Raw genomic sequence first — 27197 nt, forward strand, 5'->3', positions numbered from 1 at the left:
CTGAATGTTAACTTGTTATGACGGAGCTGGCTGCTTGCAAAATGCGCCTGCAGTTTAATTTTGCGGATACACAACAAATAATTTTACACACAGATCACACAGCTGGGTGTCTGCATTAATAATTCAAATCTCCTGACAGGCTCTGGGATTCCTCAGTGAGCTGTTCCACACAGATCTGAAGTTAATACAGTGAGATCATTTGGAGTATATTGGTCATCATCAGGGTGCGTCCTGAACTAAAATTTATTTTAGCTTTAAGTAAATCTCCAACATCCATTTCCTCAGGTTAATCAAAATGATTTCTGTGATGGCAGCAGGATTATTACAACAAGCTCTCAGTGTTTGTAGCCATGATGTTAGCACCAACGTATTTGGTGCATTTAAACAGCAACCTATGTAATCAACTAGCTAAATATATATTTACACTGTATATAGTTCACTGACAGTAAGGTATTGTCCAAACTGCATTGATATGGTTGTTTTCAAAGATAAGTTTAGACGCACTGACAGGAGTTTCTGTGTTTCTTGAAATGTAAATTCAACATCATCTTCCTTTGATAATTATGTCATAGTAGATCTGAGGTACTGTACCAGGAGAAGAACAATATCCTCAGAAACTGCTGCTTTTAAAGGGTAAAGAGGACGAGAGAGCTGTGATTGGATAACGCTGAAGCTCACTCAGACTCCACCTGCTGCTCTGAATATTTTTTTATGAACTTAATTTTTTTTTAAAATGTTTTTTATTGGGTTCTGAGAACAATTACATATACTTCCAGTTCCAGATATGCACAGACCTGCTTTTTTCTCATGCTTTTGAGCAAAACACAAAAATCAGCAGGAGTCATCACTTTACGGACATACAGATGGAGAGCAGAACACAGAAACAGGAAAAACAAACACACACACACACCACCATTACTGGGGTATACCATAGTTGGTTCCAGTGTTGTTAATTGGGTTCAGTCCAGAGGGGTCCACTGTGTCCAAGACTGGGCGCCGTATCTTAATAAATCCCTCAACGTTGTCATGAAGGGTACAGGTCAGTTTTTCCAGAGGGAGTATTCTTAATACCTCCTTATACCGATCATCCTTATAAATCTAGAATTTGAGGATAACTTAAACTTAAAATTTTGAAAAAATGTAGAATGATGTTTTTATTGTTGTTTGTGTGTGTGTGTGTGTGTGTGTGTGTGTGTGTGTGTGTGTGTGTGTGTGTGTGTGTGTGTGTGTGTGTGTGTGTGTGTGCAGAACAACGGCGGCTGCAGTAAATATGCTCGCTGTGAGTACATGGGTCAGGGTCAGAGGAACTGCACCTGTCTCAGAGGCCACGTGGGAGACGGCTTCGAATGCCGCGGAAACACCAACGCTGTGAGTCACATGACCTCTGACCTCCCGCTGACCTCTTTTCTCCCACTGCCACGCCCCTCCCCCCTCACAGGAAGTTGTGTTGTCTGTCTGTCTTACAGGAGGTGTTCCGAAATCCAGAGAACAACTTCTTCCGTCGAATGATATATGTGAGTCGCTGTCGGTCAAATTTAAATCCACACAGTAAATGAAACTTTACTAACCTTTTGGATTCATTTAACTTTTAGGTGGCACACACACCTCCTAGTATATCCTTTGTTTATTTTGTCTTATGTACTCATTTGCTCAAAATAGTAATTACCAAAAAAGAAGAAATATAAATTTTATTTATTTTTCTCCAGTGACAGTGGCCCCTACATCAGTGTCTCCAGTGGGTATAACTGGTTGGCTTCGACCGATGACATTACTGTAATTAGACTGGCACAATATTTGTGCTGGTGGCCACTAAAAATTGTTTTGTTCCAACAAACTAACTGGCAGTTTTGACTACAGTACAGGTTTTAAGACGCAACGTTGTGACCTGTTAAGACTCGTTCATACCAACATTCAAAATTTCAAAATTTGGTGGCAAAGCGATTCGTTTCAATGGAATTGCTTGCCACGTTTTTTTTCCTTCATGTCCAACTCTGATGAACTTTGACACATGAATTGTGCTGTTTACCAATAGCAAGAAATCTTGACAGTGCTGAACTTTTAACTTGGGTCTTATTCTCATAATTGTGTCCATTCAGACGATGGGTCTTGCTAACTTTGCACTCACCACCACCTGTTGAAGAGATCTGAGAAATGCAACTCAAAAGCAAAACAACATATATCAGGACTTGCAGCACAAGCTTCCCATTTACATTATTTCTTTCTTCTTTTTTGCCTTTATTGGACAGTTGATGATAAACAGACAGGAATGAAGGGAAGAGAGAGGGGCACAACATGCAACAAAGGTCCCTAACTGGAATCAAACCAGGGACGTTGCAGTTATGTGACATGCCGTAACCATTCGTCTATCAGGGCACTCTATGATAATTGTTTGAACTACTGAAAATAATTAGGCTGCTAGTTCGGCCAGCAAGTTGCCCCTGATGTAAATCCTTATGCAGTTAGCTACAATAGCTAATCCAGGGAGTTAATTTCTGTTTACGTTCAGTGATGCCAGGTAACTCAAAGAGAGCCAGACTAAGTTGAACTTGCTTCACGATAAAAGCCCCACAGGTTCAGTTTGTTTTCTTTGGGTTTCTCAGCTATCAGGACATCGAAGTCTTAACGATGGCGCGAACACTGTCTTCGTCCCTGCTGAGGAAACCAACGAATTCTCCACTGTGAGTACAGCATCTGCAGTTTGTGTATTATTCAATTTAACAATAATATTACCAATCTCAATTTATCATTCATAATTTCTGTGTCACAATATTGATCATATAATAATGACAATTTTCATCAGTTTTATATGCAAGTATTAGTATGTTTGCATGATATGTAAACTGGCGAATGTGTGTGTGTGTGTGTGTGTGTGTGTGTGTGCGCGCACGCGTGTGTGTGTGTGTGTGTAGGTTGAAGAATGGAAGCAGCATGGTCGTGTTGATCATCTGGTTCGTTACCACATCATTTCATGTGAGACTTTGACCTTGAGTGACCTCAAATCCACTGAGCGTGCTGTCTCAACATCTGGACACACACTGCACTTCAGCCTGCAGCAGGTCAGACACACGCACGCACACACACACACACACGCACACACACAATAATTTTGCCTTTTCAAAGACTAAGGTGCTTTCAGACCTTTGCCTCAATTGTTTCACGTTTTATGAAATGATTGGCAACGGTAAGTTGTTGTTGAGCGCTCGCCCAATATGTGAATTCTGTGGACTTTTGTTCCTCGCTGGTAGCACCCTCAAGGATTTGAAGAGTTTAAATATGAAGACAGCGAGTTGAGCTTGTTCCTCCCTCTCCCATGTGGCGTTAGTCATGCTGCTGAGCTCGGTGATGGAGACGGCGGCTGTCGCTCTCGTGAATGTTTATGGTCATTATTAGTTGAGACAAGGCGGCAATCTCCAGGGCTGAAAAATGAAGCCAATGCAAAAGTGCCAAAAACTGCAGTTCCTTGAATGGCCACTTGAGGCTCTAAAAGCAAGTCAATCCCCATAGACCCCCATGTGAAAATGCCCAACTTTACAGCAGAAATAGACATGTTTACAGCCTGGTACAAAAAACAGTTTTTGTCTCTATAGCTAATTTCCCCTTTCATGACAACTGTATGGGGGGTGATTTTTTTTATAACTCACCCGTTTAAATGTTATTAAGCCTTAAAGTTAAGCATAATTAAGGACGTAGCCGCTTTAAGTGACAGGTTGCTAGCTGCTAAGTGGCTCATTCGGCCGGCCCGCCTCAGCTCCACCTCTTTGCCCATTTTGGATTAGCTGGGAGCTGCCAAGATGGCGATGGTCAGAGACTCCCACTTTGAGCTTCAAAACTGCTCTTCAGACGTCACGGCGGCTACAACCATATTTTTTACAGTCTATGGTTGAGACATAAACTGGGCCTCATCAAAAATGGTGACAGATGGAAAATTGATGGTGTTACTGTGTGATTGCTACAATTTCTCTTGTTTCACTTTTCACTGGGGAACTGTTAAAATACACAGAGGAGGATACAAGCTCAACATACTTGCTTTAACTCCTTTTAACTTTCTGACATGTCAGTGTAAATCCCTGCACTGATGCGCATAATGCGCGTTACCATGGTTACAAAACAGTTTTCTATTAATTCAGCTCAGGAGATCATTTTAACAGTTCACAATTAGCACATGGGTTTAATAGAAGTTAAACTATGTGGTTGGTCTGTTTTGCTTTTACACCACAAACAAGCTGCACCAGAGTTCGTTTGGAAGTTTCACACCAGCCTAAATGAACCAAACCAAACCGAATACATAAAGATATATAAGATAATAAGTTGCATGTAGAAACATTTACATCGAAGCACCATCCAACTATACGTTATAAGTGAAAGAAATAGACAAAAATTAAATAAAATACAAGAATATAAGCAAATCATTGGAAAAGTGTGCATAAATTAGGACATTTGCAGATATTCAAGGCAAAAAGGCTTCTTTCTCCCCCTCTAAAAACTCTTTTTTTAAATTTTTTATTTGCCCTTATTCATGAATGCAAGTTTTTCAAGAGCAAGAGAGTGCAAAAGACTATCAAGCCAGAGTTAGTCAGTGTGGTGGAAGTTCTTCAGATGGGCCGATAAATCTTCAGGTCTTCCTTAACATATTTGTTCCAAAAATCAAGATGATCCAAACTTAAAGAAATACACTGAAACTGGCAGAGTTCAATATAAAAAGATTTACTGTGTATCAAGTGCAATACAAGTAAACAGAGGCTTCGTCCATGGATGAAAGACCTAATGTAGGATCATAAAACATCGTCTTATATACCCTTCATAACTCCTCCTGTTGTGGAGCCTGTTTTCTACGACTCAACCTCATTCTACCAAATCCAGGAATTTTCGACCATTGTTGCTAAGACTCCCATGTAAGCTCCTACCCTGATGACATCACTTCCAGTAAAACCCCTCCCACAATGACATCATTAGTGACCTTGACGCTTTGGCAATAATCCAAATATGATTCAAGTTAGAAACAATGGTGTCTCACACCTCTCTAAGACTGAAAATAAAAAGAGGGCCTGTGGCCTTTAATAATCACAAGTTATAAGTCAGAAATCACTCAAATATCACAAGTGCTCATTGGCCAGTAGTCAAATATCATGAGCGCTGACTCGAAATGACATCATTCTGCACACTGTCTCTGTGCTGACACTGGTCTGACTGTTTACACAAGAAAATGACTCTTCCACACCAAACAACATGCATCCAACCCCAGGCGTTTCAGCTTGTTTCTACAAATACCTCCATACACAATAAAACGCCAAAACAGGTAATTCTCCTCCTGCTGGACATGCACGGAGGACAGACAAGCAAGTCAGCCACAGAAAACCAGCGAAGAAGAGACGGTATATTATTTCTGTCTCTGCTGTGTCTTCTTCAAACCAGTAACAAAAGAAATAATACCCAGAAAGCTTGGATGATTGGGCAGTCCCATAGACATTAAACTAATGTGCCCTTTGTGTCTCTCTCGTCTTGCAGGGTTCAGTCTTGGTGAACAACAGGTCAAAGATCATTAAGAGTGATTACACCACTACTAACGGCATCATTCACTACATCGACACTATGCTGACGCCCTACAAGCTGCAGGACAAACTGCGTATCCAGTCTGACACGGTGTGTGCTGTTTTTGTCATTTAGTTGATTGATTGAAATAAACAAATGTCTGAGGATTAATCAGAATTGACAGACATGCAGTTTGACCTCTATATCTCTCTGTTTTCAGATGAACTTCACCTCAGCAACCACTTTTTATGGCTACAGCCGTTTCTACAAACTCGTGGAGGTAAAAAAAAAAAGATTTTTCCTCCCACACCTCCTTCCACCACCTCCTACAGCTACATCTCGCTCACTGCCTCCCCCTTCATTTACCCCCCCACATCCACACATCCTCTTTTTATATCTACCTTGCTTCCTCTTTCACCTCCTTCTATCTGAGAACTACTTACTGATGCCAACTTCTTATTCTACTACACCTCTCCTCACCTCTTTTTTTCAAAATCAGAGAACACAATGAAACACAACGGTGACCAAAGATAATAACACATAATAACAACAACAAACGAAACCAAAGGAGACACTACTACGACAACACAGACCGTCCGTTCTGACCAATCCTCTCCTGATGTCGCCATCCAAAAGCATCGGGTAACTGGGGGAAACGACTGTGTGCATCATCTTCTTCACAATTTTTCGAGTCTGTCTTAAAACAACAGCCAGGTGCCCAAATGAATATTGAATCATGTTTTTCTCGCTGTAATCATTCCTCCTGCTCACACTGACCATTAGAAGATCCCTTCATAATGCACTCACAATGTAAATGATGGGGGACAAAATCCACAGTCCTCCTTCTGTTTATCTTAAGCTACTATGAAGCCTCAGCCTTCCAACTGAGTCAAATCAAGTAGATATCTTTCAACGTTACAGTCTTTTTAGTGCCAAAGTCCCTCTTTTTGTTACTATATTTCCACCACAGCTCAACAGGGAAACACTGTCCAAGGAAACACAAAGAGGGAATTTGATGCCAAAGAGACTGTAAATCTGGCAGATATCCACTTGATATGATTAACTCAGACTGCTGAAGCCTTATATAAGCTTCAGATTAACTTTTTAATGCATTTTTGCACAAAATGTGTGGACACACTGTGGATTTGGCCCCCATCACTTACATTGACAGCACATTTGAAGGGGATCTTTTAATAGTTAGTAGGAACAGGAGGAATGATTATAACGAGGAAAACCTCTTTCAGTGTTCATATGGACACCTGACTGTTGTTTTAAGACACACTTGAAAAATTGTGAACCTGTCAAACCATAGTAGTCAAGTCAAGATGTCAGAGGCTAGGCCATATAGTGGTTTATAGCCCGGTCGGTTGAATAGATTTTACAGTAAGATCAATAAAAACGGCGTTACAGTAATCTAGTCGCTGGAGACAAAGGTCAAAAGACAAAGTGTTTCTGAATCTGCTTGAGAGATAAAGCTACGGAAGATATTTCAGAGATGATAGAAGGATGTTTTGGTGATTCTGCTAATGTGTGAAATTAAAATTTAAGTCAGCATCAATAACTCCCAGGTCAGTGATGGCAAAGAACTTCCAGACCTGATTTCTGTTTTGTCTTTGTTCAGTTCCAGAGATTAACATCCTTCAAGCAGAGTAACAGTGAATCTAATGTGTTAATGTTATCCAGAGACAGTGAGATGTATAGTTGGGTATCATCTGCATAACTATGATAACAGATCCTGTGTTAGCTGATAGTAGCATACCAAGTGGAAGCATAAACAAATCAAACAGTAGAAGCCCAAGAATGGACCCTTGCGGGACTCCGTACAGCACGTCAAATCTAATCGAGCTGAAGTCACCGAGAGACACTGTGAAAGTCCAGTGTTGAAGATAAGATTTGATAAATACGTCCTGCAGCTTTGCATTTTTAGTTACAATACAGGTTGGCTGTGATCACCAACATGATGTCATAGAGATGGTCAGGATTCAATTCTATAGCGACGGTCCTAGAAACAAAGGAACATTTATTTGTGAATCTTTGCCAGGTGCATTGGCGCACACCTGAAGACTATGACTGTGATTTATATATATATATATATATATATATAAAATTTTCATCAATATCTCCATAATTGATGAGAATTTTATTTACTTAACACACATTAGAAAAAGTGAAATTAATTACAAAGCCAATACAACCACACCAGAGGCTCTGTGAGGCTGCACTGAGGCAAAGCTGTACTTTATTTTAATGACACAAGGCCATCACTCGCTTTGTGAACATCAACTACTCGACCTTCTGAATTGCAGTTAGTTTATGGGTGCTGACTTGCAACATTCAGTGAGAGAGAACATGCGTTTTACATGACTGACAAAGAGGAAACTGCCTTAAGATCACGTGCGTTACATTTCTTCCTCATGGGTTAGTTTCACCTCTGCTCATGCTCTTTGGGTGGTGCTTGTGGTTTTTAGGAGGCCAAACTGTGCCACGGTACATTGCTGTTTACAAACATTCTGCCTTTTAAAAATGATTTTAACTATTAACAGCTAGCAGGTAATACTTCAAAGTTATTGCCCTCTAACAGGTTTTTATAAACAGGTGTGTAGGCTCATAAACTCTGGCTGTAAAAGAACCAGAAAACCCTGCACACAGTCAATCACTTGTACTCACTTCAATTACAATGTTTAGATCAGGGGTTCTCAACCTTTTGTAGCTTAAGGCCCACTTCTGATTGTTAAAAATTTCCGAGGACCCCTTTCCTAAAGAAATGAAAAAAAAAACCAAAACATAACATTACAAAAAAAGTCACGGTGAGAGGCATGCAGAGACGTGCACAGTAGCACTCCAAGTTGATTTCAGTTTGTTCTTTGTCTTTGACCTTGTGACGGTCACAATGGAAACCCCTGACTCATATAAATAGGTGTGAAAGGCAACAGAAACGTTTTTCCTTCCCAACTGTTAACACCCAGAAGAAATCAGAACATGTGTGGTGTGAAAGCATGAACGAGTGAATCGTACATAGAATAAGAAACACAAACAATATGCTGCATTCAAAGTAATCTCTAGTCAACTGTCTTTAACAACCAACCTGCTTTTGATGATGATATTTGTTGTCCAACAAAGCTGCAATATGTTGTTTACTGCTCAGTTTGTTGGGTTTAATTAAATCCAAGGCAATCATGGTGTGAAGTAATTCTATTATGTTTTAGCACTAATGTATTTCAGGAAAGTTTGACAGTTATTATGTTAATATCGTTTTTGGCCAGAATAATTGTAGCATTAAAAAATTTCCCTTCTGTCCTCTTTGTGTAGGACGCAGGATTACTCCCTATGATCCAGATGTCCATCCACCAGCCGTTCACCATGTTCTGGCCCACAAACAAGGCTCTCGACTCCCTGCCAGCTGAAAGACAGCGCTGGCTCTACAGCCCCGACCACCAAGACGAGCTGGCTGCAACTGTGAAGGCTCACATCATACGCAATGGCAAGGTAGGAGGAGGAGGATGAGGAAGAAGAAGGTTCAATGACAAAGTGTCAGTACTTTGATACTCAAATGTAACTCATTTAGTATCAATACCCATTAACGCTGAAGCCCAACTTTATCCCCCTAAAGGATGAAAAGTTAATCACAGCCCAGAAGGAAAACAATGATGATCATTTTGTCTATAAAATGTCAGAAAATTGTAAAAATTTCCATCATAGTGTCATAAAACCAAAGGTGATGTCATAAAATGTGTTGTTTTTTTTTCCAAACAAACAGTCCAAAACACAGATAAATCCAATCTACTATGATATAAGACAAAGAAAAAGTAGCAAATATTTGGCATTTTTGCTTGAAAAATGATAAATTAGTTATTAACATAGTTATAGTTACTTGCCTTTCTAATGACTAATAAACCAATCGTTTCAGCTCTAAACCTGTGATCAGTGTTACTATTCACTATGCAGAGTTGGAGCAGTTTTTCTCAAATTATGTCATTAAAACCTTCATTGAACGCTTTCTCCGACTTTCATTTTATCACTTGCAGGCTTTTTATCCATCACAACGTATCAAATAAATAAGATGAGCATTTTCAGACATCCTTGAAAAGTTAGTGATCAACACGGTTAGGAGATCACAACAACAGCAGAGTTTCTGTTTATCGAGATTGTCTTCAGGTCCCATTTGATTTAAAGTTTCACATATTTTTTTTTTAGGAACTATAATGCTTTTTTAGTATCAAATTAATGTGGTTCTTATTGGTCTCTAGTGGTCTCAAAAACAAGGTTTTGTTGTTTGGTTGTCTGTGGGCAACTTAACCACCACACATTATTTTTTTTCACTTTTACAAGAAACTGTTTTAGCAAAGTGTATATAAACATATACAGATTATAAAAATGAAAAACATATGACCTCCTCCTCCTCCTGACCACCCTTCAGCTCTGTTACTGGCTGCTTACCAGTAATTCAGCTGAAAATGTAAAGTTTATCCTGAGGGTAGTTATAGAGGAAAGGTCATGGAGTGTCTGTTGTAGCTCTTCATGAGTATATCTGTGTGTGTGTGTGTGTGTGTGTGTGTAGCTGACAGGTATCAGTCACCCAAGTGTATTCTCGACGTACCGCACCATGTACGGATCCACCATCAAGTTCAACTGTGACAAGACCCTGGTGGTGAGAAAGCACGCGCACTCATACAGACCAGACAGGTAGCCATGTTTGCTTCTGCACCTGACAGCTGACTGTTGCTATAGTAACTGGTGCTGTCTCATGTTACCATGGTGATGTTGGAGAGAACACTGTTTCATATTAGCGGGAACAACATCCTGGAACCTAACCCTGATGGTCTATGGTCACTTTCACACTTCATGCGGTCCGTTTTATGTTCGCACTGACTCATTACATTCTTTAGTTTGATTGACAGCTGTCACACCAGCCCACAGACTAAAGACTGATTATTTTCGTTATACATTAATCTGTCGATTATTTGCTCAATTAATCGATTAGTTGTTTGGTCTATAAAATAAAGAAAGAAACCAGGAAATATTCACATTTGAGAAGCTGGAACCAGAGAATTTAGACATTTTCTTTCTTAAGAAATGACTCAAAATGATTCATCAATTATCAAAATAGTTGGTGATTAATTTAATAGTTGGCAACTAATCGATTAATCGACTCATCATTGCAGCTCTATTCTATTTTATTATTTTCTGTTTTGGCTCTGTGACTGTGGCGAGCTGTTTTAAAAAGTTACTGACTTTGTGTGTGTGTGTGTGTGTGTGTATTATTATGTATTAAGGGGGATATATTAATGAATGAGAACGCAGCCAAGCTTGTGGAGCGCTACCTGACCTTCACTGAGGGCATTGCTTATGGCATCGACCAGCTACTGGAGCCACCTGGACTGGGAGCGTACTGCGACGGTCTCGAGATGAGAACCACTTATGTTAGTAGTACTGATACTATTACTTTTAATACTGCTACTGCTTTAATACTCACAGTATAAATGTTAATACTTGTACTAGTTGTAATAATAAAATAAACACTTCTAGTAGAACTCTTTGTACCAGGACAGTCTGCTGCCAGAGTTACTGCTCATTGTAATTCAAAAAGCCTGATCACACAAGCATTTGAAGCAACAACATTTTAGGTGAAATCAGTTTATTTCAATAGAATAAGTGGATTCACTTGCAGGCAGCGAAATTAATGTAAATCTTGCACCGTGTTCGTCATTGGTGAACTTTGACGCATGACGGTGCTGATGTTTGAGAGAATATCGTAGCTTATTAACTCTGTCTAAGAAAAGCAAGAGTTGATGGTACAAATATGTCTTCAGAATAAACTGTATGACCTTAATTGCACCATCAGACACCAAGCTAATAGCTTTTCTAAATGCCTGCCAGAGAGCTTTTTTCTCATCTTCGCTAACTCTTTATTGAATGAAATGACGTGTCAGTGAATAAACAGCCCAGTATAGACTAGAAAGAAGTTCAGAGAGTTGTGTGAGTAGCACAAATATTTCATGAAAACATACGAATAAATGTCACTGCACCACTTTCTGGTGTGATCAGGCCTTAATTCATCTACAACTAGAGCTACTGTTGCTACTAGTACCACCTTTTTATACCAATACCACACTGATTCCTCCTAATATTGGAGGCTGGATTTAAATTTTCTGTCTTAAAATGCCTTAGGGAGGCTGTGGACGCTGTCTCTTCCCTCCATCCTGCCCCATCAGACATGAAGACACGGTGAGATCTGCCTGTCTGTTAAAAAAATCTGAACATCAGCAGCTTGTACAATACCTGAGCTATGTTAGAGATAAATGTCATTTCTGCCTTCTTCCAGGGAAAAAGGGAGCGATGTTTTAACTTTCGCTCCAGGTATGGATACCCAAATTGGTATTCTGACCTAAACGATCATTTCAACCGGATGGGCTGTAAGAAAGTTTGTCAGACTCCCTCCTGGGTCCATAAGTGCTGCAAAAACCACTACGGTCGAGACTGTCAAGGTAAGGAAAGAAGGAAGGAAGGAAGGAAGGAAGGAAGGAAGGTCTGGAGAAAATCTTGTGTCCCCTTAAGGCTCCATTGTTCATTCTTATCAGTTGTAGAGGTGAAAATGTTAAAAATGTTCAGTTAGGAAAGGTCACAGGGTCATTAAGTGTTCATCCTCTGGAGAACAAGAACGGCATCAGAACATTTCATGGCAATCTGCACATTAGATTTACATATTTCTTGCGTGCATGAAAGGTCAGGAGGTCACAAAAAAACCAATAGAAATCATTCTGGGGGGCCTGATTTTAATGGAAATTTGGCCAGCAGCTGAGCAGATATTCTCCTTTGGACCAAAGTGCTGTTTTAATTTAGGCTGGAATTAACAAATCCTGACCTGAGGCAGTCATGTGATGGTATGAGTGTGAAAATGTCTACCTCCAGAAGAAACACCTCAGCTTGGTTTTGTGTTGGTTATGAACATCTTCCCTCTATTTTTATTGAACTTTTCCATAGCGGATATTTTGACCTGCTGTAGCACTGAAGTGTCTCAGGAATGCACGCTTTGTTAAAGTAATTTGACAAATCAAAAGGTCCGCCATGGCAAAGATCAAGACTGTCTCTTTAGTTACCAACTTTTACACTTAATTAGCATCAAATAGCTTGGTGAGACGGATATCTGGCTTTGCAAAATTAGGAAAATTGTCAGGGGAGCCCTCCTCATCTAAATGTGTTGTTTTTGAATCAATTTCACACCTTTCCTGTGTGTTTCAGTTTGTCCAGGTGGCGTGGAGGCTCCTTGTGGTAACCACGGTGACTGTGATGATAATGTGCGTGGTTCAGGAAGGTGTCAATGCCACGATGGCTTCAGAGGAAAAGCCTGCGAACTGTGTGAGATTGGTCACTACGGCCCCAACTGCACAGGTACAGCATGGACAGTGAAACACACTGAAGGTCCTCCTCCTTTCAGAGGACATTACTTTATTACTTTATTTCTTTATTACTTTATTACTTCATTACTTCATTTTAGAATAAAGTTATATTATTCCATGTGGATGGTTTTTATAGCAAAATGATGAATATATTCATAAAGATATAAATACGTTGTTGTTTTTCATAAATTAGTTTTTGAAGCAGAGATCAGTCATTAACTTTAGAGCTGCCACGATTAATTTCCGATTAGTTTCCAATCTCCAACTATTTTGATAATCAATTAATTGTTTTCATTTTTAAGAAAAAAAGCTGGATAACAAATATCCAGATTTGTTAAACCCAGGTTAACAATCTCTTATCAAATCTCCTTTTGTCAGCAAAGACCAATGTGCAAAGCATTCGAGTAGCAGCTTCTCATTTTTATCCGCTCCTGAACGCTGCTTTCACTGGTTGAAATGACAAATATCACCAGTGGCTGATTGTATCATCAATACACACAGAACAGAACGCAAATAACAGAAACACAGCATTAAACAGGATAACAAAATTGTAATGGATTTATAATATATATGAAGAATGTGATGAAGAAGACGCCAAGCAGCTTCCGGTTGCCACCAGAACAGAGTGGGACCTGAGCCACGCAACATCCATCACCATGGAGACCTGGCAGGGGGGCAGACTACACATGCACACAGGGGAGACTCACATCACACCATTCACATACACAAGAAAAGACGTTATTCACACAGGAGAAAGAAGAGGATAAAGACATCATTCAGAGAGAGAGAGAGAGAGAGAGAGAGGGACATGAGGTGAGGCTGAACTCCTGCAGGATGGAGAACCAGATCCAAAACCTCAGAAAATGGCACCAACATCAGGGGAAGCAGAGCGGATCCAGGATGGGTGCTGGTCCAGCAAGAGGTGCCTGAGAGAGGAGAGAGGACAGGAGGAGAAAATAGGGAGAGAAGAGAGAGGGCAACAAACAAACAGAAGGTTAGAGAGATGCAATGGTTATCAGAACAGTTGCACTAATCAATAATCTCGTCAGCAGGACGGTGCTTAATAAATTCATTGAGACAGAAAGCGACCCGCCGTGCAGCACAAGGTCATGAAGAAATCAATTTAAAGGCAACTAATTGCGGGTTAAGGCAAAAAGATGAGTTTAAGATTGCTTTGCTAGACGTGTGTTTCTGTAAAGGAGAAGATAACTTCCTTCAGCCTGAGTCATGTTGTGTTCACGCTCAATAATCTCAACCAGCATCAGAAACCTGTAGGAGAAAACAAACGAAGCCCAGGCTGACCAATCATAGTTCCTGTTGTTTTCCACGCGGTATCTCTGTGGACTCCGTAGCCTCAGTTCACATGAGAACTTCTCTTTATCCCCCTCCCCCCAATCCCCAATAAAATCTCAACTCAGCAGACAGTCTCACCTCTATCAGCTATTCAGCAGTCTGTCTCCATAGCAACGTTCCAACGCCACCACAATCACCATCAAACAGCTGGGTGTGCTTCCAGCTGTCTTCAGTCAGAGTCACCCAGCAGACGAAATATTAAACAGCTGCTGATCATCTTCTGTTTAGGTTTCAAAATTCTTTTTTTATGATCTACACAATGTTTAATCAACTCAGAGACGTAGGAGTCTTCTCAAGTGTGAATCAGAGCCGTAGCGAATTCAAAACTCAACGTTGCGGTTATGAACACAACACGCCCCGTTGCCGTGGTTACTGAGTTTCTCCCAAACTGAATGTCTTATCAGGTTTTTACATGCAATCTTTAGTTTAAGCTTGACATTAGTGGAGCACATGACAGAATTTGAAGCTCTGTGATTGGATGTTTGTTACTGAAATGCACCTTGAGAGTCGTAGTTAAAGGATGGGTTCACAATTTTCCAAGTCTGTCTTAAAAAAAGTCAGGTGCACAAATAAACATTGAAATAGGTTTTACTTGCCATAATCCAACTGTTCATACTGAGCATTAGAAGATCCCTTCATAATGCATTTACAATGTAAGTGATGTGGCTTCATAAGCAAGCAATGTGATCAAAACCTGAACCCACACAAGGGAGAGAAGCTTCAGTCAGCAGTTCTTCTTCGTCCCGCGGCCAGAGATCAAGTCAAGCTTTGAAAGAGGCACTCAATCCTGTGCAGTCAGCAGCTTTGGAGGAGCAGCTGAGATATCAGAGCTGGGTGAACTACGCCGACAGCAGCATGAGGAAGAGGAGGCAGAAAATTATCATAGGAGGCTTGATGACCGGGCTCGTTAGGCTGTCGGAAGCCACGAGTGTCTCACAAACCACATTTCCAGGGTAAGGAAGCTTAGGCAACCCGAATGAGATCTGGAAAAAGCTAAACTCCTTTCTTCTTTACTTGTTGAAACATTCTGACTCGACTGGGGAGATCCGTATGAGTTGTAGCCTCTCTCAGGTTCTGTCATCTTCTCATTCACTTGGTGCCGTGACTTCCAGTGCCCCCTCATCTTTCACAACCAGAGCCTCAATGGTCCACTGAGCCTGAGCTGCAGCTGTCTCCAGTTCTTGAGCCGCAGCTGTCTTCAGTTCCCGTGCTGCAGCAGCCTCCTGTTTTCCTGGCTACACTGGCTCACCTGTCTGTCTTCCAGCTGCCAGACTCCAGTCCTGCACTCCAGCCAACTGGTCGACCTCCAGAGTGAGTCTGCCCATCTGTCCTGCCTCCTGGTCGCCCTCCGGAGCGACACTGGCAGTCTGTCCTGCCTTCCAGTTGCTTTCCCGAGTGACCCTGTCTGTTTTTCCTGCCTCCTGGTCGACCTCCCCATCTTCTAGCCCAATCATCAGTCCCAGTTTCTCAGCTACCAGCCCAAGCTACCCCAAATCTGCCTTTGATGAGGCGGCAGGATGCTTCGCTTCCCCAGGTTGTGCATGCAAGCAGCTAGCTGATTGGGAAAAGATGCTGGCATCTTATTCAAATCCTGGCCGATCACTTCTGGGCAAGCTTTATCAGCCATCACTTTCCAGACCTGCAACCAAGACCAAACTAGAACACAGACGAGGAGAACCTAAAACAGGGACAAATTATGATTGTCGATCCCCAACTTCCTTGCTCCCTATGGCCTGTTGGAAGAATGACACAGACCCTGGAACGAGATCAAAGTAGAAGACTTCCATCCAGGTGCACAGCTAGTACCCCCTCAGGTGCGCTCACGTCACCCTAATGAGAGACTATATATCCTTGCTTTGTTCTTTCTTTTTGACCTCAGTCATGTTGTGTGCATCCTATAGGTGAATTTCCTTATTTAACATTTGATTTATCTTTATCGCACACAATCTCTGTAGTGAATTGATTTGATGTTAATAATTTTGCTCTCTCTTTGCAGAGCTTAAACCACATACCCACTGAAAAGGAAATCCACAAAGAAATGAAAATAAAATAAAACAGCTCTGCATTTTTTAACCTTGGATTCCCGCCTCGTCTATGGGTCTCTCTCTCTCAAACACACTCAGCCTGCCACACTAGACATTAGATTTTGAATCATTGTTTGGATACGCTGTGGATTTTGGCCTCCATCACTTACATTGAAAGCATATGAACAGGCGCACACATGATTACAGTGAGGAAAACCTCTTTTAATGCTCATATGGACACCTGATTGTTGTTTTAAGACACATTTGAAAAATTGTGAACCCATCCTTTAACTTGACTCTTTTAGGTTTTATGTCCACAGGCTTGTACTGATGATTCAACCAGGACAGATTCATGAAGTGTCACCTAATACCTTACATTACATGGAGGAACCCTAGACGCCTGAAATACTTCTTACATCTTCACAACTCTATTCTAAGATTATGTTAGATTGTCAGAGTCAGGAAGGTTGAGTCACGTTTTTCTTTCTCTCTGTCTCTGTCTCTGTCAGTCTGTAGCTGTGGTCAGAGGGGAAAGTGTGATGAGGGCATTGAAGGTTCTGGACAGTGCGTGTGTGAGCCGGGCTGGCAGGGCGATCGCTGCCAGAGTAAACAAGGTAAGTTTCCCTCCCGAACGTAAGGACCTGAATACATTTAATATGAATCCTGGATGTTTAAAGGATAAATCTGGTGTTCCTTAATGTAACTATATTTTTCTTATTGTCAACAAATCCCATGAAAAGACTAAAACCGACAATGTATCTCAATACTGTCTGACTTCTGTACCCTTCTGTGGCTCTCAGTCCCAAGTCCGTTTGTTCCTACTGAAGGTGTAAATCTTTGAAAATGTTTCACAAACATTTCCTGCCACAGTTGTTTTAGTAAATGTTACTGAAACAGGAGGAATTTATGATTTTTTTGGGTTATTTTTAGTGGCGGATTTATACACATTTGGTGCTAGTACTAGTGAGTATTTACTTTTTATATCAGCTGCAGTGTGTTTGTTCATGGTAAAGACGGAACATGTCACCCAGTGCAACGGTGTGACTCATTGATGAGTTTTTGGACAACAATGGAAGTCTACGGCACAGGAATAGGATATATCAGGCTTTGGATACACAATACTTGTTTTTCATTGTTGGTTCGGGTCACATTTACTGACAGTAACAAAAAATATAGTATATCACCAGACTTATCCTTTAACTTTTACCTCCATCAGAATTTATGTTTGTCTTTAAGCAGGATTTATATATCATCATCATTATATATGATTTTGGCCATGGATCAAGTAACAAATGATTACTTTTTTGTTGTGGGTCTGGATGATTGGCGCCATTGTGTGGCTGTTTACAAAACACTACAGAAAACAGGACACCCTCTTTATTTCCAGGATTCCTTGGTTAAAGACTAATGTGCAACTTTCCACCAACAGCTTGTCTATTTTGAAGTTTTGCAAAACAGTTTTTTATCGCTTCTCCTACAAATTATAAGTTAATATTTTCTTTGTTAGGTTAAAATTTTTAGAAAGGAATAAAGAAAAAACACTTCAAAATAGACTAATTGCTGTTATTTCTTGCAACTGACACTTTAATGTTTTAAAAGCACACTGAATTATCTCCGGTGCTTCCTCGTCACCTGCAGTTTCTGCTGCTTTTTTCTCTTCATCTTCAAATGAGAGTTCAATTGCTTTCATCGCTTCCTCTTTAACTGACAGTTTGACTGCTTTCATCACTTACTCTTGAGCTGTACAGTTCAAGTGCTTTCATCTATTACTCCTCAACTGACAGTTCAACTGCTTTTAGTGCTTTTGATCAGACTGAGATTTAACTTCATCATAAATTAACATTCAACTGACGCATCAGCTAACGCTTCAACTCCTTAAATGTTTCATTTCACCTACAGGTGGCGTTACAGCAACATGATACATTTCAAAAGCTGTAACTCATGACTGCTCAGTATTTGTCTTTGTACACAGTACTAATACTCCCTGACAGGATTTAGGTATCATCAGCCAATCAGCATGATACATATGTATGTATTTTGATCCAAGTGTAGATGCAGAAGTGCTTTGTAGTTGATTCATGTGATACAGACATGTTGATTATATTAACTTTGGAACATTTCCAAACATGATTTCACTTTTATTTAGTTTTATTTTACAGTTTACTGTTTACCTTTTGTAACTTCCTCCTCTGATGAATCATCTGTCCGTTGCTGTCCAGACGAGATCCCAGAGGAGTGCCGGCAGTGCCACGCTCAGGCCGACTGTATGCCAGGTGTTGGTTGTCAGTGTAAATCTGGGTTTCAGGGGAACGGCACCTTCTGCACTTCAGAACGTGAGTTTTCTGCAGTCTTAAGTCCACACGATGACAGTGAGTTAAAGCAGCAACATTACAACAAGACACATCAAGCTATCATATATATCATATGCCAAAAATGATTAGAATTGTTGCTTTGCAGATACAAAAGACAGAAACTGCAAACAGAGTATAAAGTTCTGTGGAAAAATTTAATCAAAATTTAATCACAATTTAAAGGCTGATTGCGTGCTGCAGGATGTTAGATCACCCGCCTCTGCTGTGGCTCAAATAAACAACTTTAAACTTTTGTCCTCCTTCAGATGAAGAAAACAGTGACTATTGTGTGTTACAGTGACTATCAGACCTAATTTTAGGGAGTTTACGTAGGGAGTTTAGGGGACAAAAGATAACAGGACAAACTCATATAAACTTAAATAAATCATCAGACACTCAATATCTTCTCTGTGATGCTCCGTCGGCTCTGGACTGCAGCCAGATTCATTTCCTGCTTTCTGTTGTTTTCAGTGTGATCTTTAGCCGTGAAACACATGATCAGATGGTTTTAATTTATTAGTTCAACCATAGAAAATGCAGCTTAGTGAAATATTGTCTCTCAGACAAAACATAAAAACATCTAAGTGCAATAAACATGTATAATTTGTTCAAATTGAGTACATATAGCAGAGCAAAAAGATAAAACACGATACATTCACACATACAAAGTAGCAACACAAATATGCAACATGAGAAGGTTTGTATGTGTGTTTCTGTTTGTTAACTGAGGTGTGTTTTGAGTGCTGGGTGGCTGTAAGGAGTGTGAAGCTCATCCTGGTGGTTTTTGATTTGCTGCAGACAGCAGGGGGTCAAACAGTCTGAGTCAGGTGGGAAGGTGGAGGTCTTTCATAAACATCTCCGTCTAGGACATCACCTTGGTATAGATGGGCGTACTGGATGGAGAGGAGAGAGACCCATATGATCCTCTCAGCTGCCACTTACAGTCTAATTCAATACCAGATAACGATACAGCTTGTCAGGACACTCAGTGTTGCTGCGCTAGATGGTGGTTGTTATGCAATTTTCCATCTTTAGAGGTTACAAATTGGGTTACATTGGGTCAAGCTTGGCTTTGAGGTCCCACTGTAATTCTTAATCAGAGATTAAGATATTTTCTCCTTGAGACTTCAGCTGTCCGTGATGTTTTAGGGAAGGCAGAAAAACCTCTCTGATAGAGGGTATATCAGCATTTCCATGGTTACCAAGGTCAGAGGAGGCTTCCCTTAAACAACACAGATGGGTGGATGACACAGTCAGATGCTCAAACCAAAACTGCTGAAATTACATGCAACGTGACTTAAACTGTCCCTTGTTTAGAAACGAGTGAACCAATCAGACTAATTTTTCATATTGTAGGCTGATAAAGACTAGGACTCGGACCTTCAGAGGGCAGAACAGAAAGAGACAGCATCGGAGCAAAACACTCTGGTGTTTACTGTTTTTGGTTCTCCACTTGGCCAAGTGCTTTCAATAAACATTTTCAGCATTGAGACATCAAAAGTCTTGTGTACGCCTCTCTCCACTGCTGACCATCGCTAAAAATATCCACAACAGTGGTGAGAACGGCGGCTCGCTTACGTCAGGTGTTGTTATTGTCCTGCTGCATTGACCTAAAACTGGGAACTCAAACCCTCAAACACCCTTCAAGATGAAAATCCAAACAATGTGATAGAGTACAGAGACAAACCAAAATATATCAAAACCTATATAGAGAACACATTTTCCTTAGGTTTTTATCCTCTTTAATTATTAGATGTTTAGAAATATTTAATACATTTGAAAGAAAATAACAAGGAAGAAGACATGATCTATGTTTGGCAGTTATCTGAGGTGTAAAATTTGACATGTGTGTGTATAGATATCAGAAATCCCATATTCCTCTTTGCTCTCAATATACTACTATAATAATAAGAAGGATGTGTAAATATGAAGACGGCACATTTCCAGAAGAGATGCTGTCATGTTTCTCTCCTGACATGAAGTCCACCATGTGAGCAGATCAAATGACAGTTTTATTAAACTCGCTGCAGCTCCAGATCTCTGCTCTGAGTATAACGGCGGCTGTCACCAGAGAGCAGACTGTAACCAGACGGGACTGCTCGTCAACTGCACCTGTCAGAGCAATTACCAAGGAGACGGCTACTCCTGCGAGCCCATCAACAGGTGGGCTTGGCCTTTACAGCTGTCTGTCATTTATTTTCTGAATTAAATTTGCTTTTGTGGTTTCCTTTTTTTTTTTTTTTTTTTTTATCAAAGATGATTTAATATTAATGCAAGACGTCCATGTCAGAGATGTGACGTTGTGCTGTTTTTCTGTCCAGATGTGTTGAAGAGGAAAATGGCGGCTGCAGTGACTTTGCCACCTGCAAGTTCACCGGTCCGGTGAGTAAAAACCCTCACAGCACATTTATTATTTTTCTTCAAAGGGGATATATTATGCTTTTGGGGATTTTCTGTCATTTTTATTTATGCCAGATGTCTATGTTAATCTTCCAAAAACTTGAGATGAACATATGTAAAAATCCAGGGCTTCAGCCTGCTCTGAACACTTCGCTTTCAATGTCACCTCTACTTCCTCCTCGTGATGATGTCAGATTGTTTGCAAATGCCCACAAACAGCCATCCGTTCCGTAGCCTTTGCTGCTAAGGTTGTTGTGAAGGTCGTTGCGTGTGTTGTTCACATTGTCCACTCACATGTTTCGGATCAGATTTGGGGCTCAAACATGTACGGATGTATTTGAGAAGTTGATACTGCCAGAAGTCAGCTGAGAGGCAGAAGCTAACCAATCAGAACAGAGTAGGCTCATCAGGAGGGGGGCCTTAAAGAGACAGGAGCTAAAAACAGCCTCTTTCAGACAGAGGCTGAACTGAGGGGCTGCATAAAGAGCCAGTATAAGATAAACAAGGAGATTTTTGAACTGTAAATCATGCAAAGATATTCCAGTAGAGCCCCAGAATATCAGTATAGTCCTGGAAATGTGCATTATACATCCCCTGTCAATTTATATCACACAGATATGGGAGTTGAACTATTTTTCATGAAAACATTTACTGAGAAATATTAACCGAATTACTAAATAGTTGGACAGCTAATTCACATTAATTCAGATGTGTGCTGAACAAGGAGAAATACATTGGAAAGTCATGAAAGGAATAGAGGCCAATTTACGATCTGAGCTTGTTGTGATAAGAAAGAGCTGAAGGGGAGGGAGAAGTGTGTGTTTGTATGTGTGTGTGTGTAAGACAGAGATGAGGGAAGAGAAAGAGACTGAAGGCCATTATTCGTTTAATTCTGGTAATTTTCCTGATGTGAAAAGTATTCAGTCTCAAATTAAACACTAGTCTCTCTTCCTCTTTTATTTTGTCTTGAGTGGAAATGGTTCCTTCCCCTGTGATCCACAACAAAGATGACCCAAAAGGTCGTTAAGTGGTTCCACGTCCTGCTATTCATTTTATTATCACGTCAAAGCATTGGTCTCTCCGGGGCTGAGAATGCTGGTTCCTTCTCTGGCCAATGTTAATTCTGACACCTTTATTATGAGAGGTGAGAAGGCCACTTGGCAGATTCTTGCAGTCTCTGAAAAGGTCTATTCAAACCCACAGTTATCTCTTAGTGGAATTCAAAAGCTGGGGGGGAGGATCCTCCCCACACAGTCTTTTGGTCTCTGTGTTTTAATGCACTTCAGTCATCTGATTATTAGTCTTTCTGCAGTAACCAAGAGCCTGATGCACCAGCTCGACATAAGTGTGTTCTTAAGTTTGAGAGTAAAGTCAATACCGTTATGTTGCAACAAGTTAGTTTCACAATAAACTCGCCACGTTGTTCAGTGACACCAGCTCTACCGACACTATGAAAAAAATGAGTCAGTCGTAACCAAAACATTGTTACAGAGATGTTTATTCCAGCTCAACGTTCAGATTCAAGGGGAGAAACAGACACAGCAAGTGAGAGATCTACAATAGACTTTTTGTATTCAAAAAAGAGAAAGTAATGTATGCCATCACGTGTAAACTAGCTAATATATTATACGTGTGTTTAACATCACCTCAATAATATTTAAATATCCATTACTGATTGCTGATTTGTTTTTTTACTAAATTAAGAATGGCTGTGTCACACATAAATATGATTGTAAATTAAAACAACAACAACAACAAAAGTCTCCGGAAAAATATCTTTGTGGTAAAATAATAATTCTGTCCTGAAAGTCACACTTACATTTGCTTAATGTAAAGTTCTATTTTAACTCCACATTGTCACTAACATGTATGGTGCAACATGTTTTTACAAAGTTATAGTGTAACTCCCACTACATTCACACGAAGCTGTGTGTGAAGTAACACAAAGCAACAGGCTGCTGACGTCGGACTTTCCATAACTGGGTTAACAGGCTTTTTTTTTCTATGTGAATATTTGTTTGACAAAGATCCAGGACACGGAGAGCATGACTTGAGTGGCAGTGCAATAATGAAAGAGCTTTATCTCACATTTAATCTCATTAAAACTGTATTGATTTCTCGTTCTGACATGAAGCAGCTGAACTAATAAATCAGCCTCAAGGTTTCTTTTATGACATCACACGGACTTAAATACTTAAAAAATAAAAAAGGTCACCCAGTAAAACAGCAGGACAGACAGAAATATGACACCATGAGCACCTGCATCCAAACACAACGCTTTAACCGGATCACATAATCTGTTTCCTCCAGAATGAGCGTGAGTGTGAATGTTTGCCGGGATACGTGGGTAATGGAGTCCAGTGTTTGGAGAAGGTGGTGCCTCCTGTTGACCGCTGCCTGGAAAACAATGGAGACTGTGACCCTGTGGCCACCTGCAAGGACCTGCATTACCATGGTAACGATTCTGCAATGACTTTTATTACATTGGTTATTATCATGATAAAATATCTGGAATCACTTCAATTGCCGTAGCTATTACCATAGTAACACATTACTTCAATCACTTCTGTCACCATGGTAACAAATCTGCGATTACTTTTATTACAGTGGTTATTACCATGATAACACATCTGCAATCACTTCAGTTTCCATAGCTATTACCATAGTAACACATCACTGCAATCACTTCTGTTACCATGGTAACAAATGTGCAATTACTTTTATTAGCGTGGTAACACATCCGTAATGGCTCTTATTACCATGGTAGCACATACCTGTATTTACTGCCTTTTATTACCATAGTAACACATCCACAATGACTTATTACCATGGTAACACATATGTTACAAGCTGATTGTGTAATATCTGTCTTGTAGCGCCATCGTGTTACCATGGTAACACATCTGAAATGAGCCAGTACCTGCTGTGTAATCATGTGTTGTGTTGCTCCTACTGACCGGGAGCCATGTTGGCTCCACAGTCCTACTCTATTGCAGTTGCTATAGTAACTGTTAATTCCACAGCAGCTGACCTTTTGTAGTGTTCATGTTACCATGGTGATTTTACGGAGGACATTGTTTATTAGCTCTAGATTTGATTAGTGATTTTTCTGGGACTGGTAAACAGATGCCAACAAGCACTGAGCTGGAATACAGAAGGTAACACCCACAGCTCGTTAAGGCTCATTAAACATGGAGCTTGTTAAGGCTCAGCCTGTACCTGGTACTTATGAATAAGGGTTAGTTATGCACTAATTCACAGGTTGATACATCCTGCAGCTTTCTTTTCAATACAGCAAGTGGAACAAACACCTGACAGCCAATCAGAGACCAGGATTTTTCTCAGTTGTGGTATATTTTTTAATTAGTGGCAGTTTTTCATGTCAGTTTATTAGTGTATCAGTGTGTTGTTTTCACACACAGAGATTAAATTGTTGTACTGAACAGTATAGAAGTACAGCAGCCAGAGGTAATGGTGAAGATAACATGGTTATTGTCGCTCAGCCAACACAGCTGGAGTGTTCCACCTGCGCTCTCCAGAGGGAAAGTACAAGATGAACGTCAGTCAGGCAGACGCCGCCTGCCAGGCCGAGGGCGCCACGCTGGCCAACCTCAAACAGATGGGAGATGCGCAGCAGGTAAACCACCTACAGCAAGGGTTTCCATAGAGACACCAGGCAGATCAATACACCTCACCTATATTTACACACACAGGATATTTATATATAAAAAAAATTTGAGCAGATGAAGACTGTTGTTTTAGTGGAGAATACAGCTGTTCTCTCCTAAACATCTGTGTGAGTGGGAGCAGCGTGTACTATTTTAAGTTTATGTTCAATATTTAAGTCCACTTAAATTCAACTTTGATTCCAGATACTATTAATTGCCAAAATTGGGTGGGTAAGTTTATGTTTGCTTAGATCTACATAATGCATGTTATTTACTTTGTCATTTCAAGATCAAACATTGAATTGATCCAACTAACAAGTATTTTCTGTGTATCCAAAGCCTTATTGCTTTGTGCCATAGAGCTTCATTATTGTCCAAAATCTATTAAAAACACATCACCGTTATACTAGGTGACAAGGTCATTACAGTTTTAACCAAATCTCACACACACACACTGTCCTGCTGCCAGAAATACTCACTACAGCACCAAACTGGTTCAGCTGTTTCCTGAAATCACTGAACCTTTTTTTTTTTTTTTTTTTAAATTAAACTGTGTATTCGTGAGATGTTTTTAAAGCTTTATGTCTTCAGTAGGAGCCAAAGGGTTTGGGTCTGAGAGCCACAGATAAGGTTGGAAAGTCAAGTATTGAGAAACAGACTTACAAATCGGTTTTGGTCTTTTTCATAGGATTTGTTGACAGTAACAGTGCAGTACAGGGCAGACACGTCTAGCACAGTGGAAATAGAAGTTATTCTGACATACATTATTGCTGCTGCAGTATATGTGAGGGATACAGGCAAAGGGTTTACGGCAGATACTGACAGCGTAGGTTTTGATTTATAGTTGAGTGTCGGATTTCACCCGAGGATATCACCACCAACGCTTGACAGATATATTGTAAGATATTCAGCCATAACATGGGTTATTTATATTCCCCAGAGTAACTGTGTTTACATTATTTCGGTGATATGGACGATGACGGGTAGTTTGACCTTGTTTCATTACTGAATATATATATATAAGAATATGTTCACTACTCGCTCTTCTAGTTCTTGGGAACTTCAGCGATTCTGATATTAAAAGATTTACATGCACGAAAGAGTCAAGACAACTTCTCTCAAACAAATTAATGCACATGTGGAGAAGATCAATTGTCAAGGATAATAAATTAGGAAATGAATTATCATAATGTGTTGGTTTGTGCAGTCAGGACACAGTTAGTGATAATCAAAGGTGGGAGAGAAAGATAGTGATCAATGACTGAACCCACGTGGAATATCAGCAATGGATTTAAATAAAGAAAATACATAATACATGTAATGACAACTAAGATATCTATCACAGTTTATGGGATTAGATTTGTTTCATAATAAATGAACAAAATCAAACAAAAAATCATAAATAATAACAATAATAATTTGAAACCAAAACCTTTAAGACAAAACTTACAATAAAACCAGACCTGAGTGCTACATTTGATCACAGTATTCTCCACTTTCACTGATCGGGATTCTGTTTTGCTGTCACTTTTTACAGTTTTGCTGCTGAATTTTTCAGTTCTGACACAAAGCTCTCATGTGGGTGGGTGTTACAGGAATGCGTCCCTATCGGCCAAATACATTTTGAGGGACAGGTTGGTGGTCAGGAAGCGCAACGAAACTGAAAAATTCAGGAGTCCTGAGTGAAAGAAGATTGTAGAATATTGTAATCAAATGTAGCACTTATGTATAGTTTTATTGTAAGCTGTTAGTGCCTTTTAGGTCATTTTTTGGTTTCGAATTATTTTTATTAACTTTCAATTTAATGTATTTATTTATTTTTTAATTTTTTGTTTGATTCTTGGGAGATTTTGTTCAATTATTATAAAACAAATCTAATCCCTTAAATTTAGGAATCCTTCTACCTGAAGTCGTGAGAATTAGATTAATTCTGGTAAGAAGACCTTCCATGTAAACATAATATAATGACTGAACAATTATATCGTACGGTCTGACCCAGATTACGACCAAGATTTTATTAGCGGAGTCTCTAGAGATGTCTGAACCAGTTATAGTTTTGGATTAAAGGGGCATCGACCACGGGAGTTGACCCTCGTCCATATTTTGTATGTATAAATGAATATAATTGTGAGAGTAGTTTCCCCAGAATCTTCATTATTGATGCCACTAAATAATCAAACATGACATGTCAGTTACAGTGGAAATAGAAGTTATCCTGACATACATTATTGCTGCTGTAATAAACATCAGAGATATACTTTAAACACAAAACCTTTTGGAAATGAACATGCACAAAATATTCCATGAAGACCTGCAATCCATATCAGATTCATGACAGATTTTTAGTAGATTTTTGGGGGGAAACAGTTTTGGAGTCTTTGGTTTTACGGCAGATGCCTGGAATAAGGGAATGTGTTTGAAGTTGGACTCTTAATGGAAAAAGGATCATCCAAGATGAGGTTTGTGTGTGTTATC

General features: G+C 39.9%; 1 protein-coding gene across 1 annotated transcript in view; it reads left to right on the top strand.

The window, feature by feature from the left end:
• The window catches only part of stab1 (stabilin 1), a 94283-nt gene that overhangs the window by 51268 nt on the left and 15818 nt on the right, over positions 1-27197 (top strand). The window contains exons 45-62 of the mRNA XM_042405492.1: positions 1249-1368; positions 1467-1514; positions 2601-2678; positions 2910-3056; positions 5506-5640; positions 5750-5809; positions 8839-9015; positions 10088-10177; positions 10803-10949; positions 11698-11754; positions 11852-12014; positions 12769-12918; positions 16813-16917; positions 18523-18636; positions 20685-20817; positions 20976-21036; positions 23365-23509; positions 24558-24691. Coding sequence (XP_042261426.1) covers positions 1249-1368; positions 1467-1514; positions 2601-2678; positions 2910-3056; positions 5506-5640; positions 5750-5809; positions 8839-9015; positions 10088-10177; positions 10803-10949; positions 11698-11754; positions 11852-12014; positions 12769-12918; positions 16813-16917; positions 18523-18636; positions 20685-20817; positions 20976-21036; positions 23365-23509; positions 24558-24691 — 2064 coding nt within the window. The remainder of the gene's footprint in view (positions 1-1248; positions 1369-1466; positions 1515-2600; positions 2679-2909; positions 3057-5505; positions 5641-5749; positions 5810-8838; positions 9016-10087; positions 10178-10802; positions 10950-11697; positions 11755-11851; positions 12015-12768; positions 12919-16812; positions 16918-18522; positions 18637-20684; positions 20818-20975; positions 21037-23364; positions 23510-24557; positions 24692-27197) is intronic.

The sequence above is a fragment of the Thunnus maccoyii genome, chromosome 3, assembly GCF_910596095.1.
Source record: "Thunnus maccoyii chromosome 3, fThuMac1.1, whole genome shotgun sequence".
In the NCBI taxonomy this organism is placed as follows: domain Eukaryota; kingdom Metazoa; phylum Chordata; class Actinopteri; order Scombriformes; family Scombridae; genus Thunnus; species Thunnus maccoyii.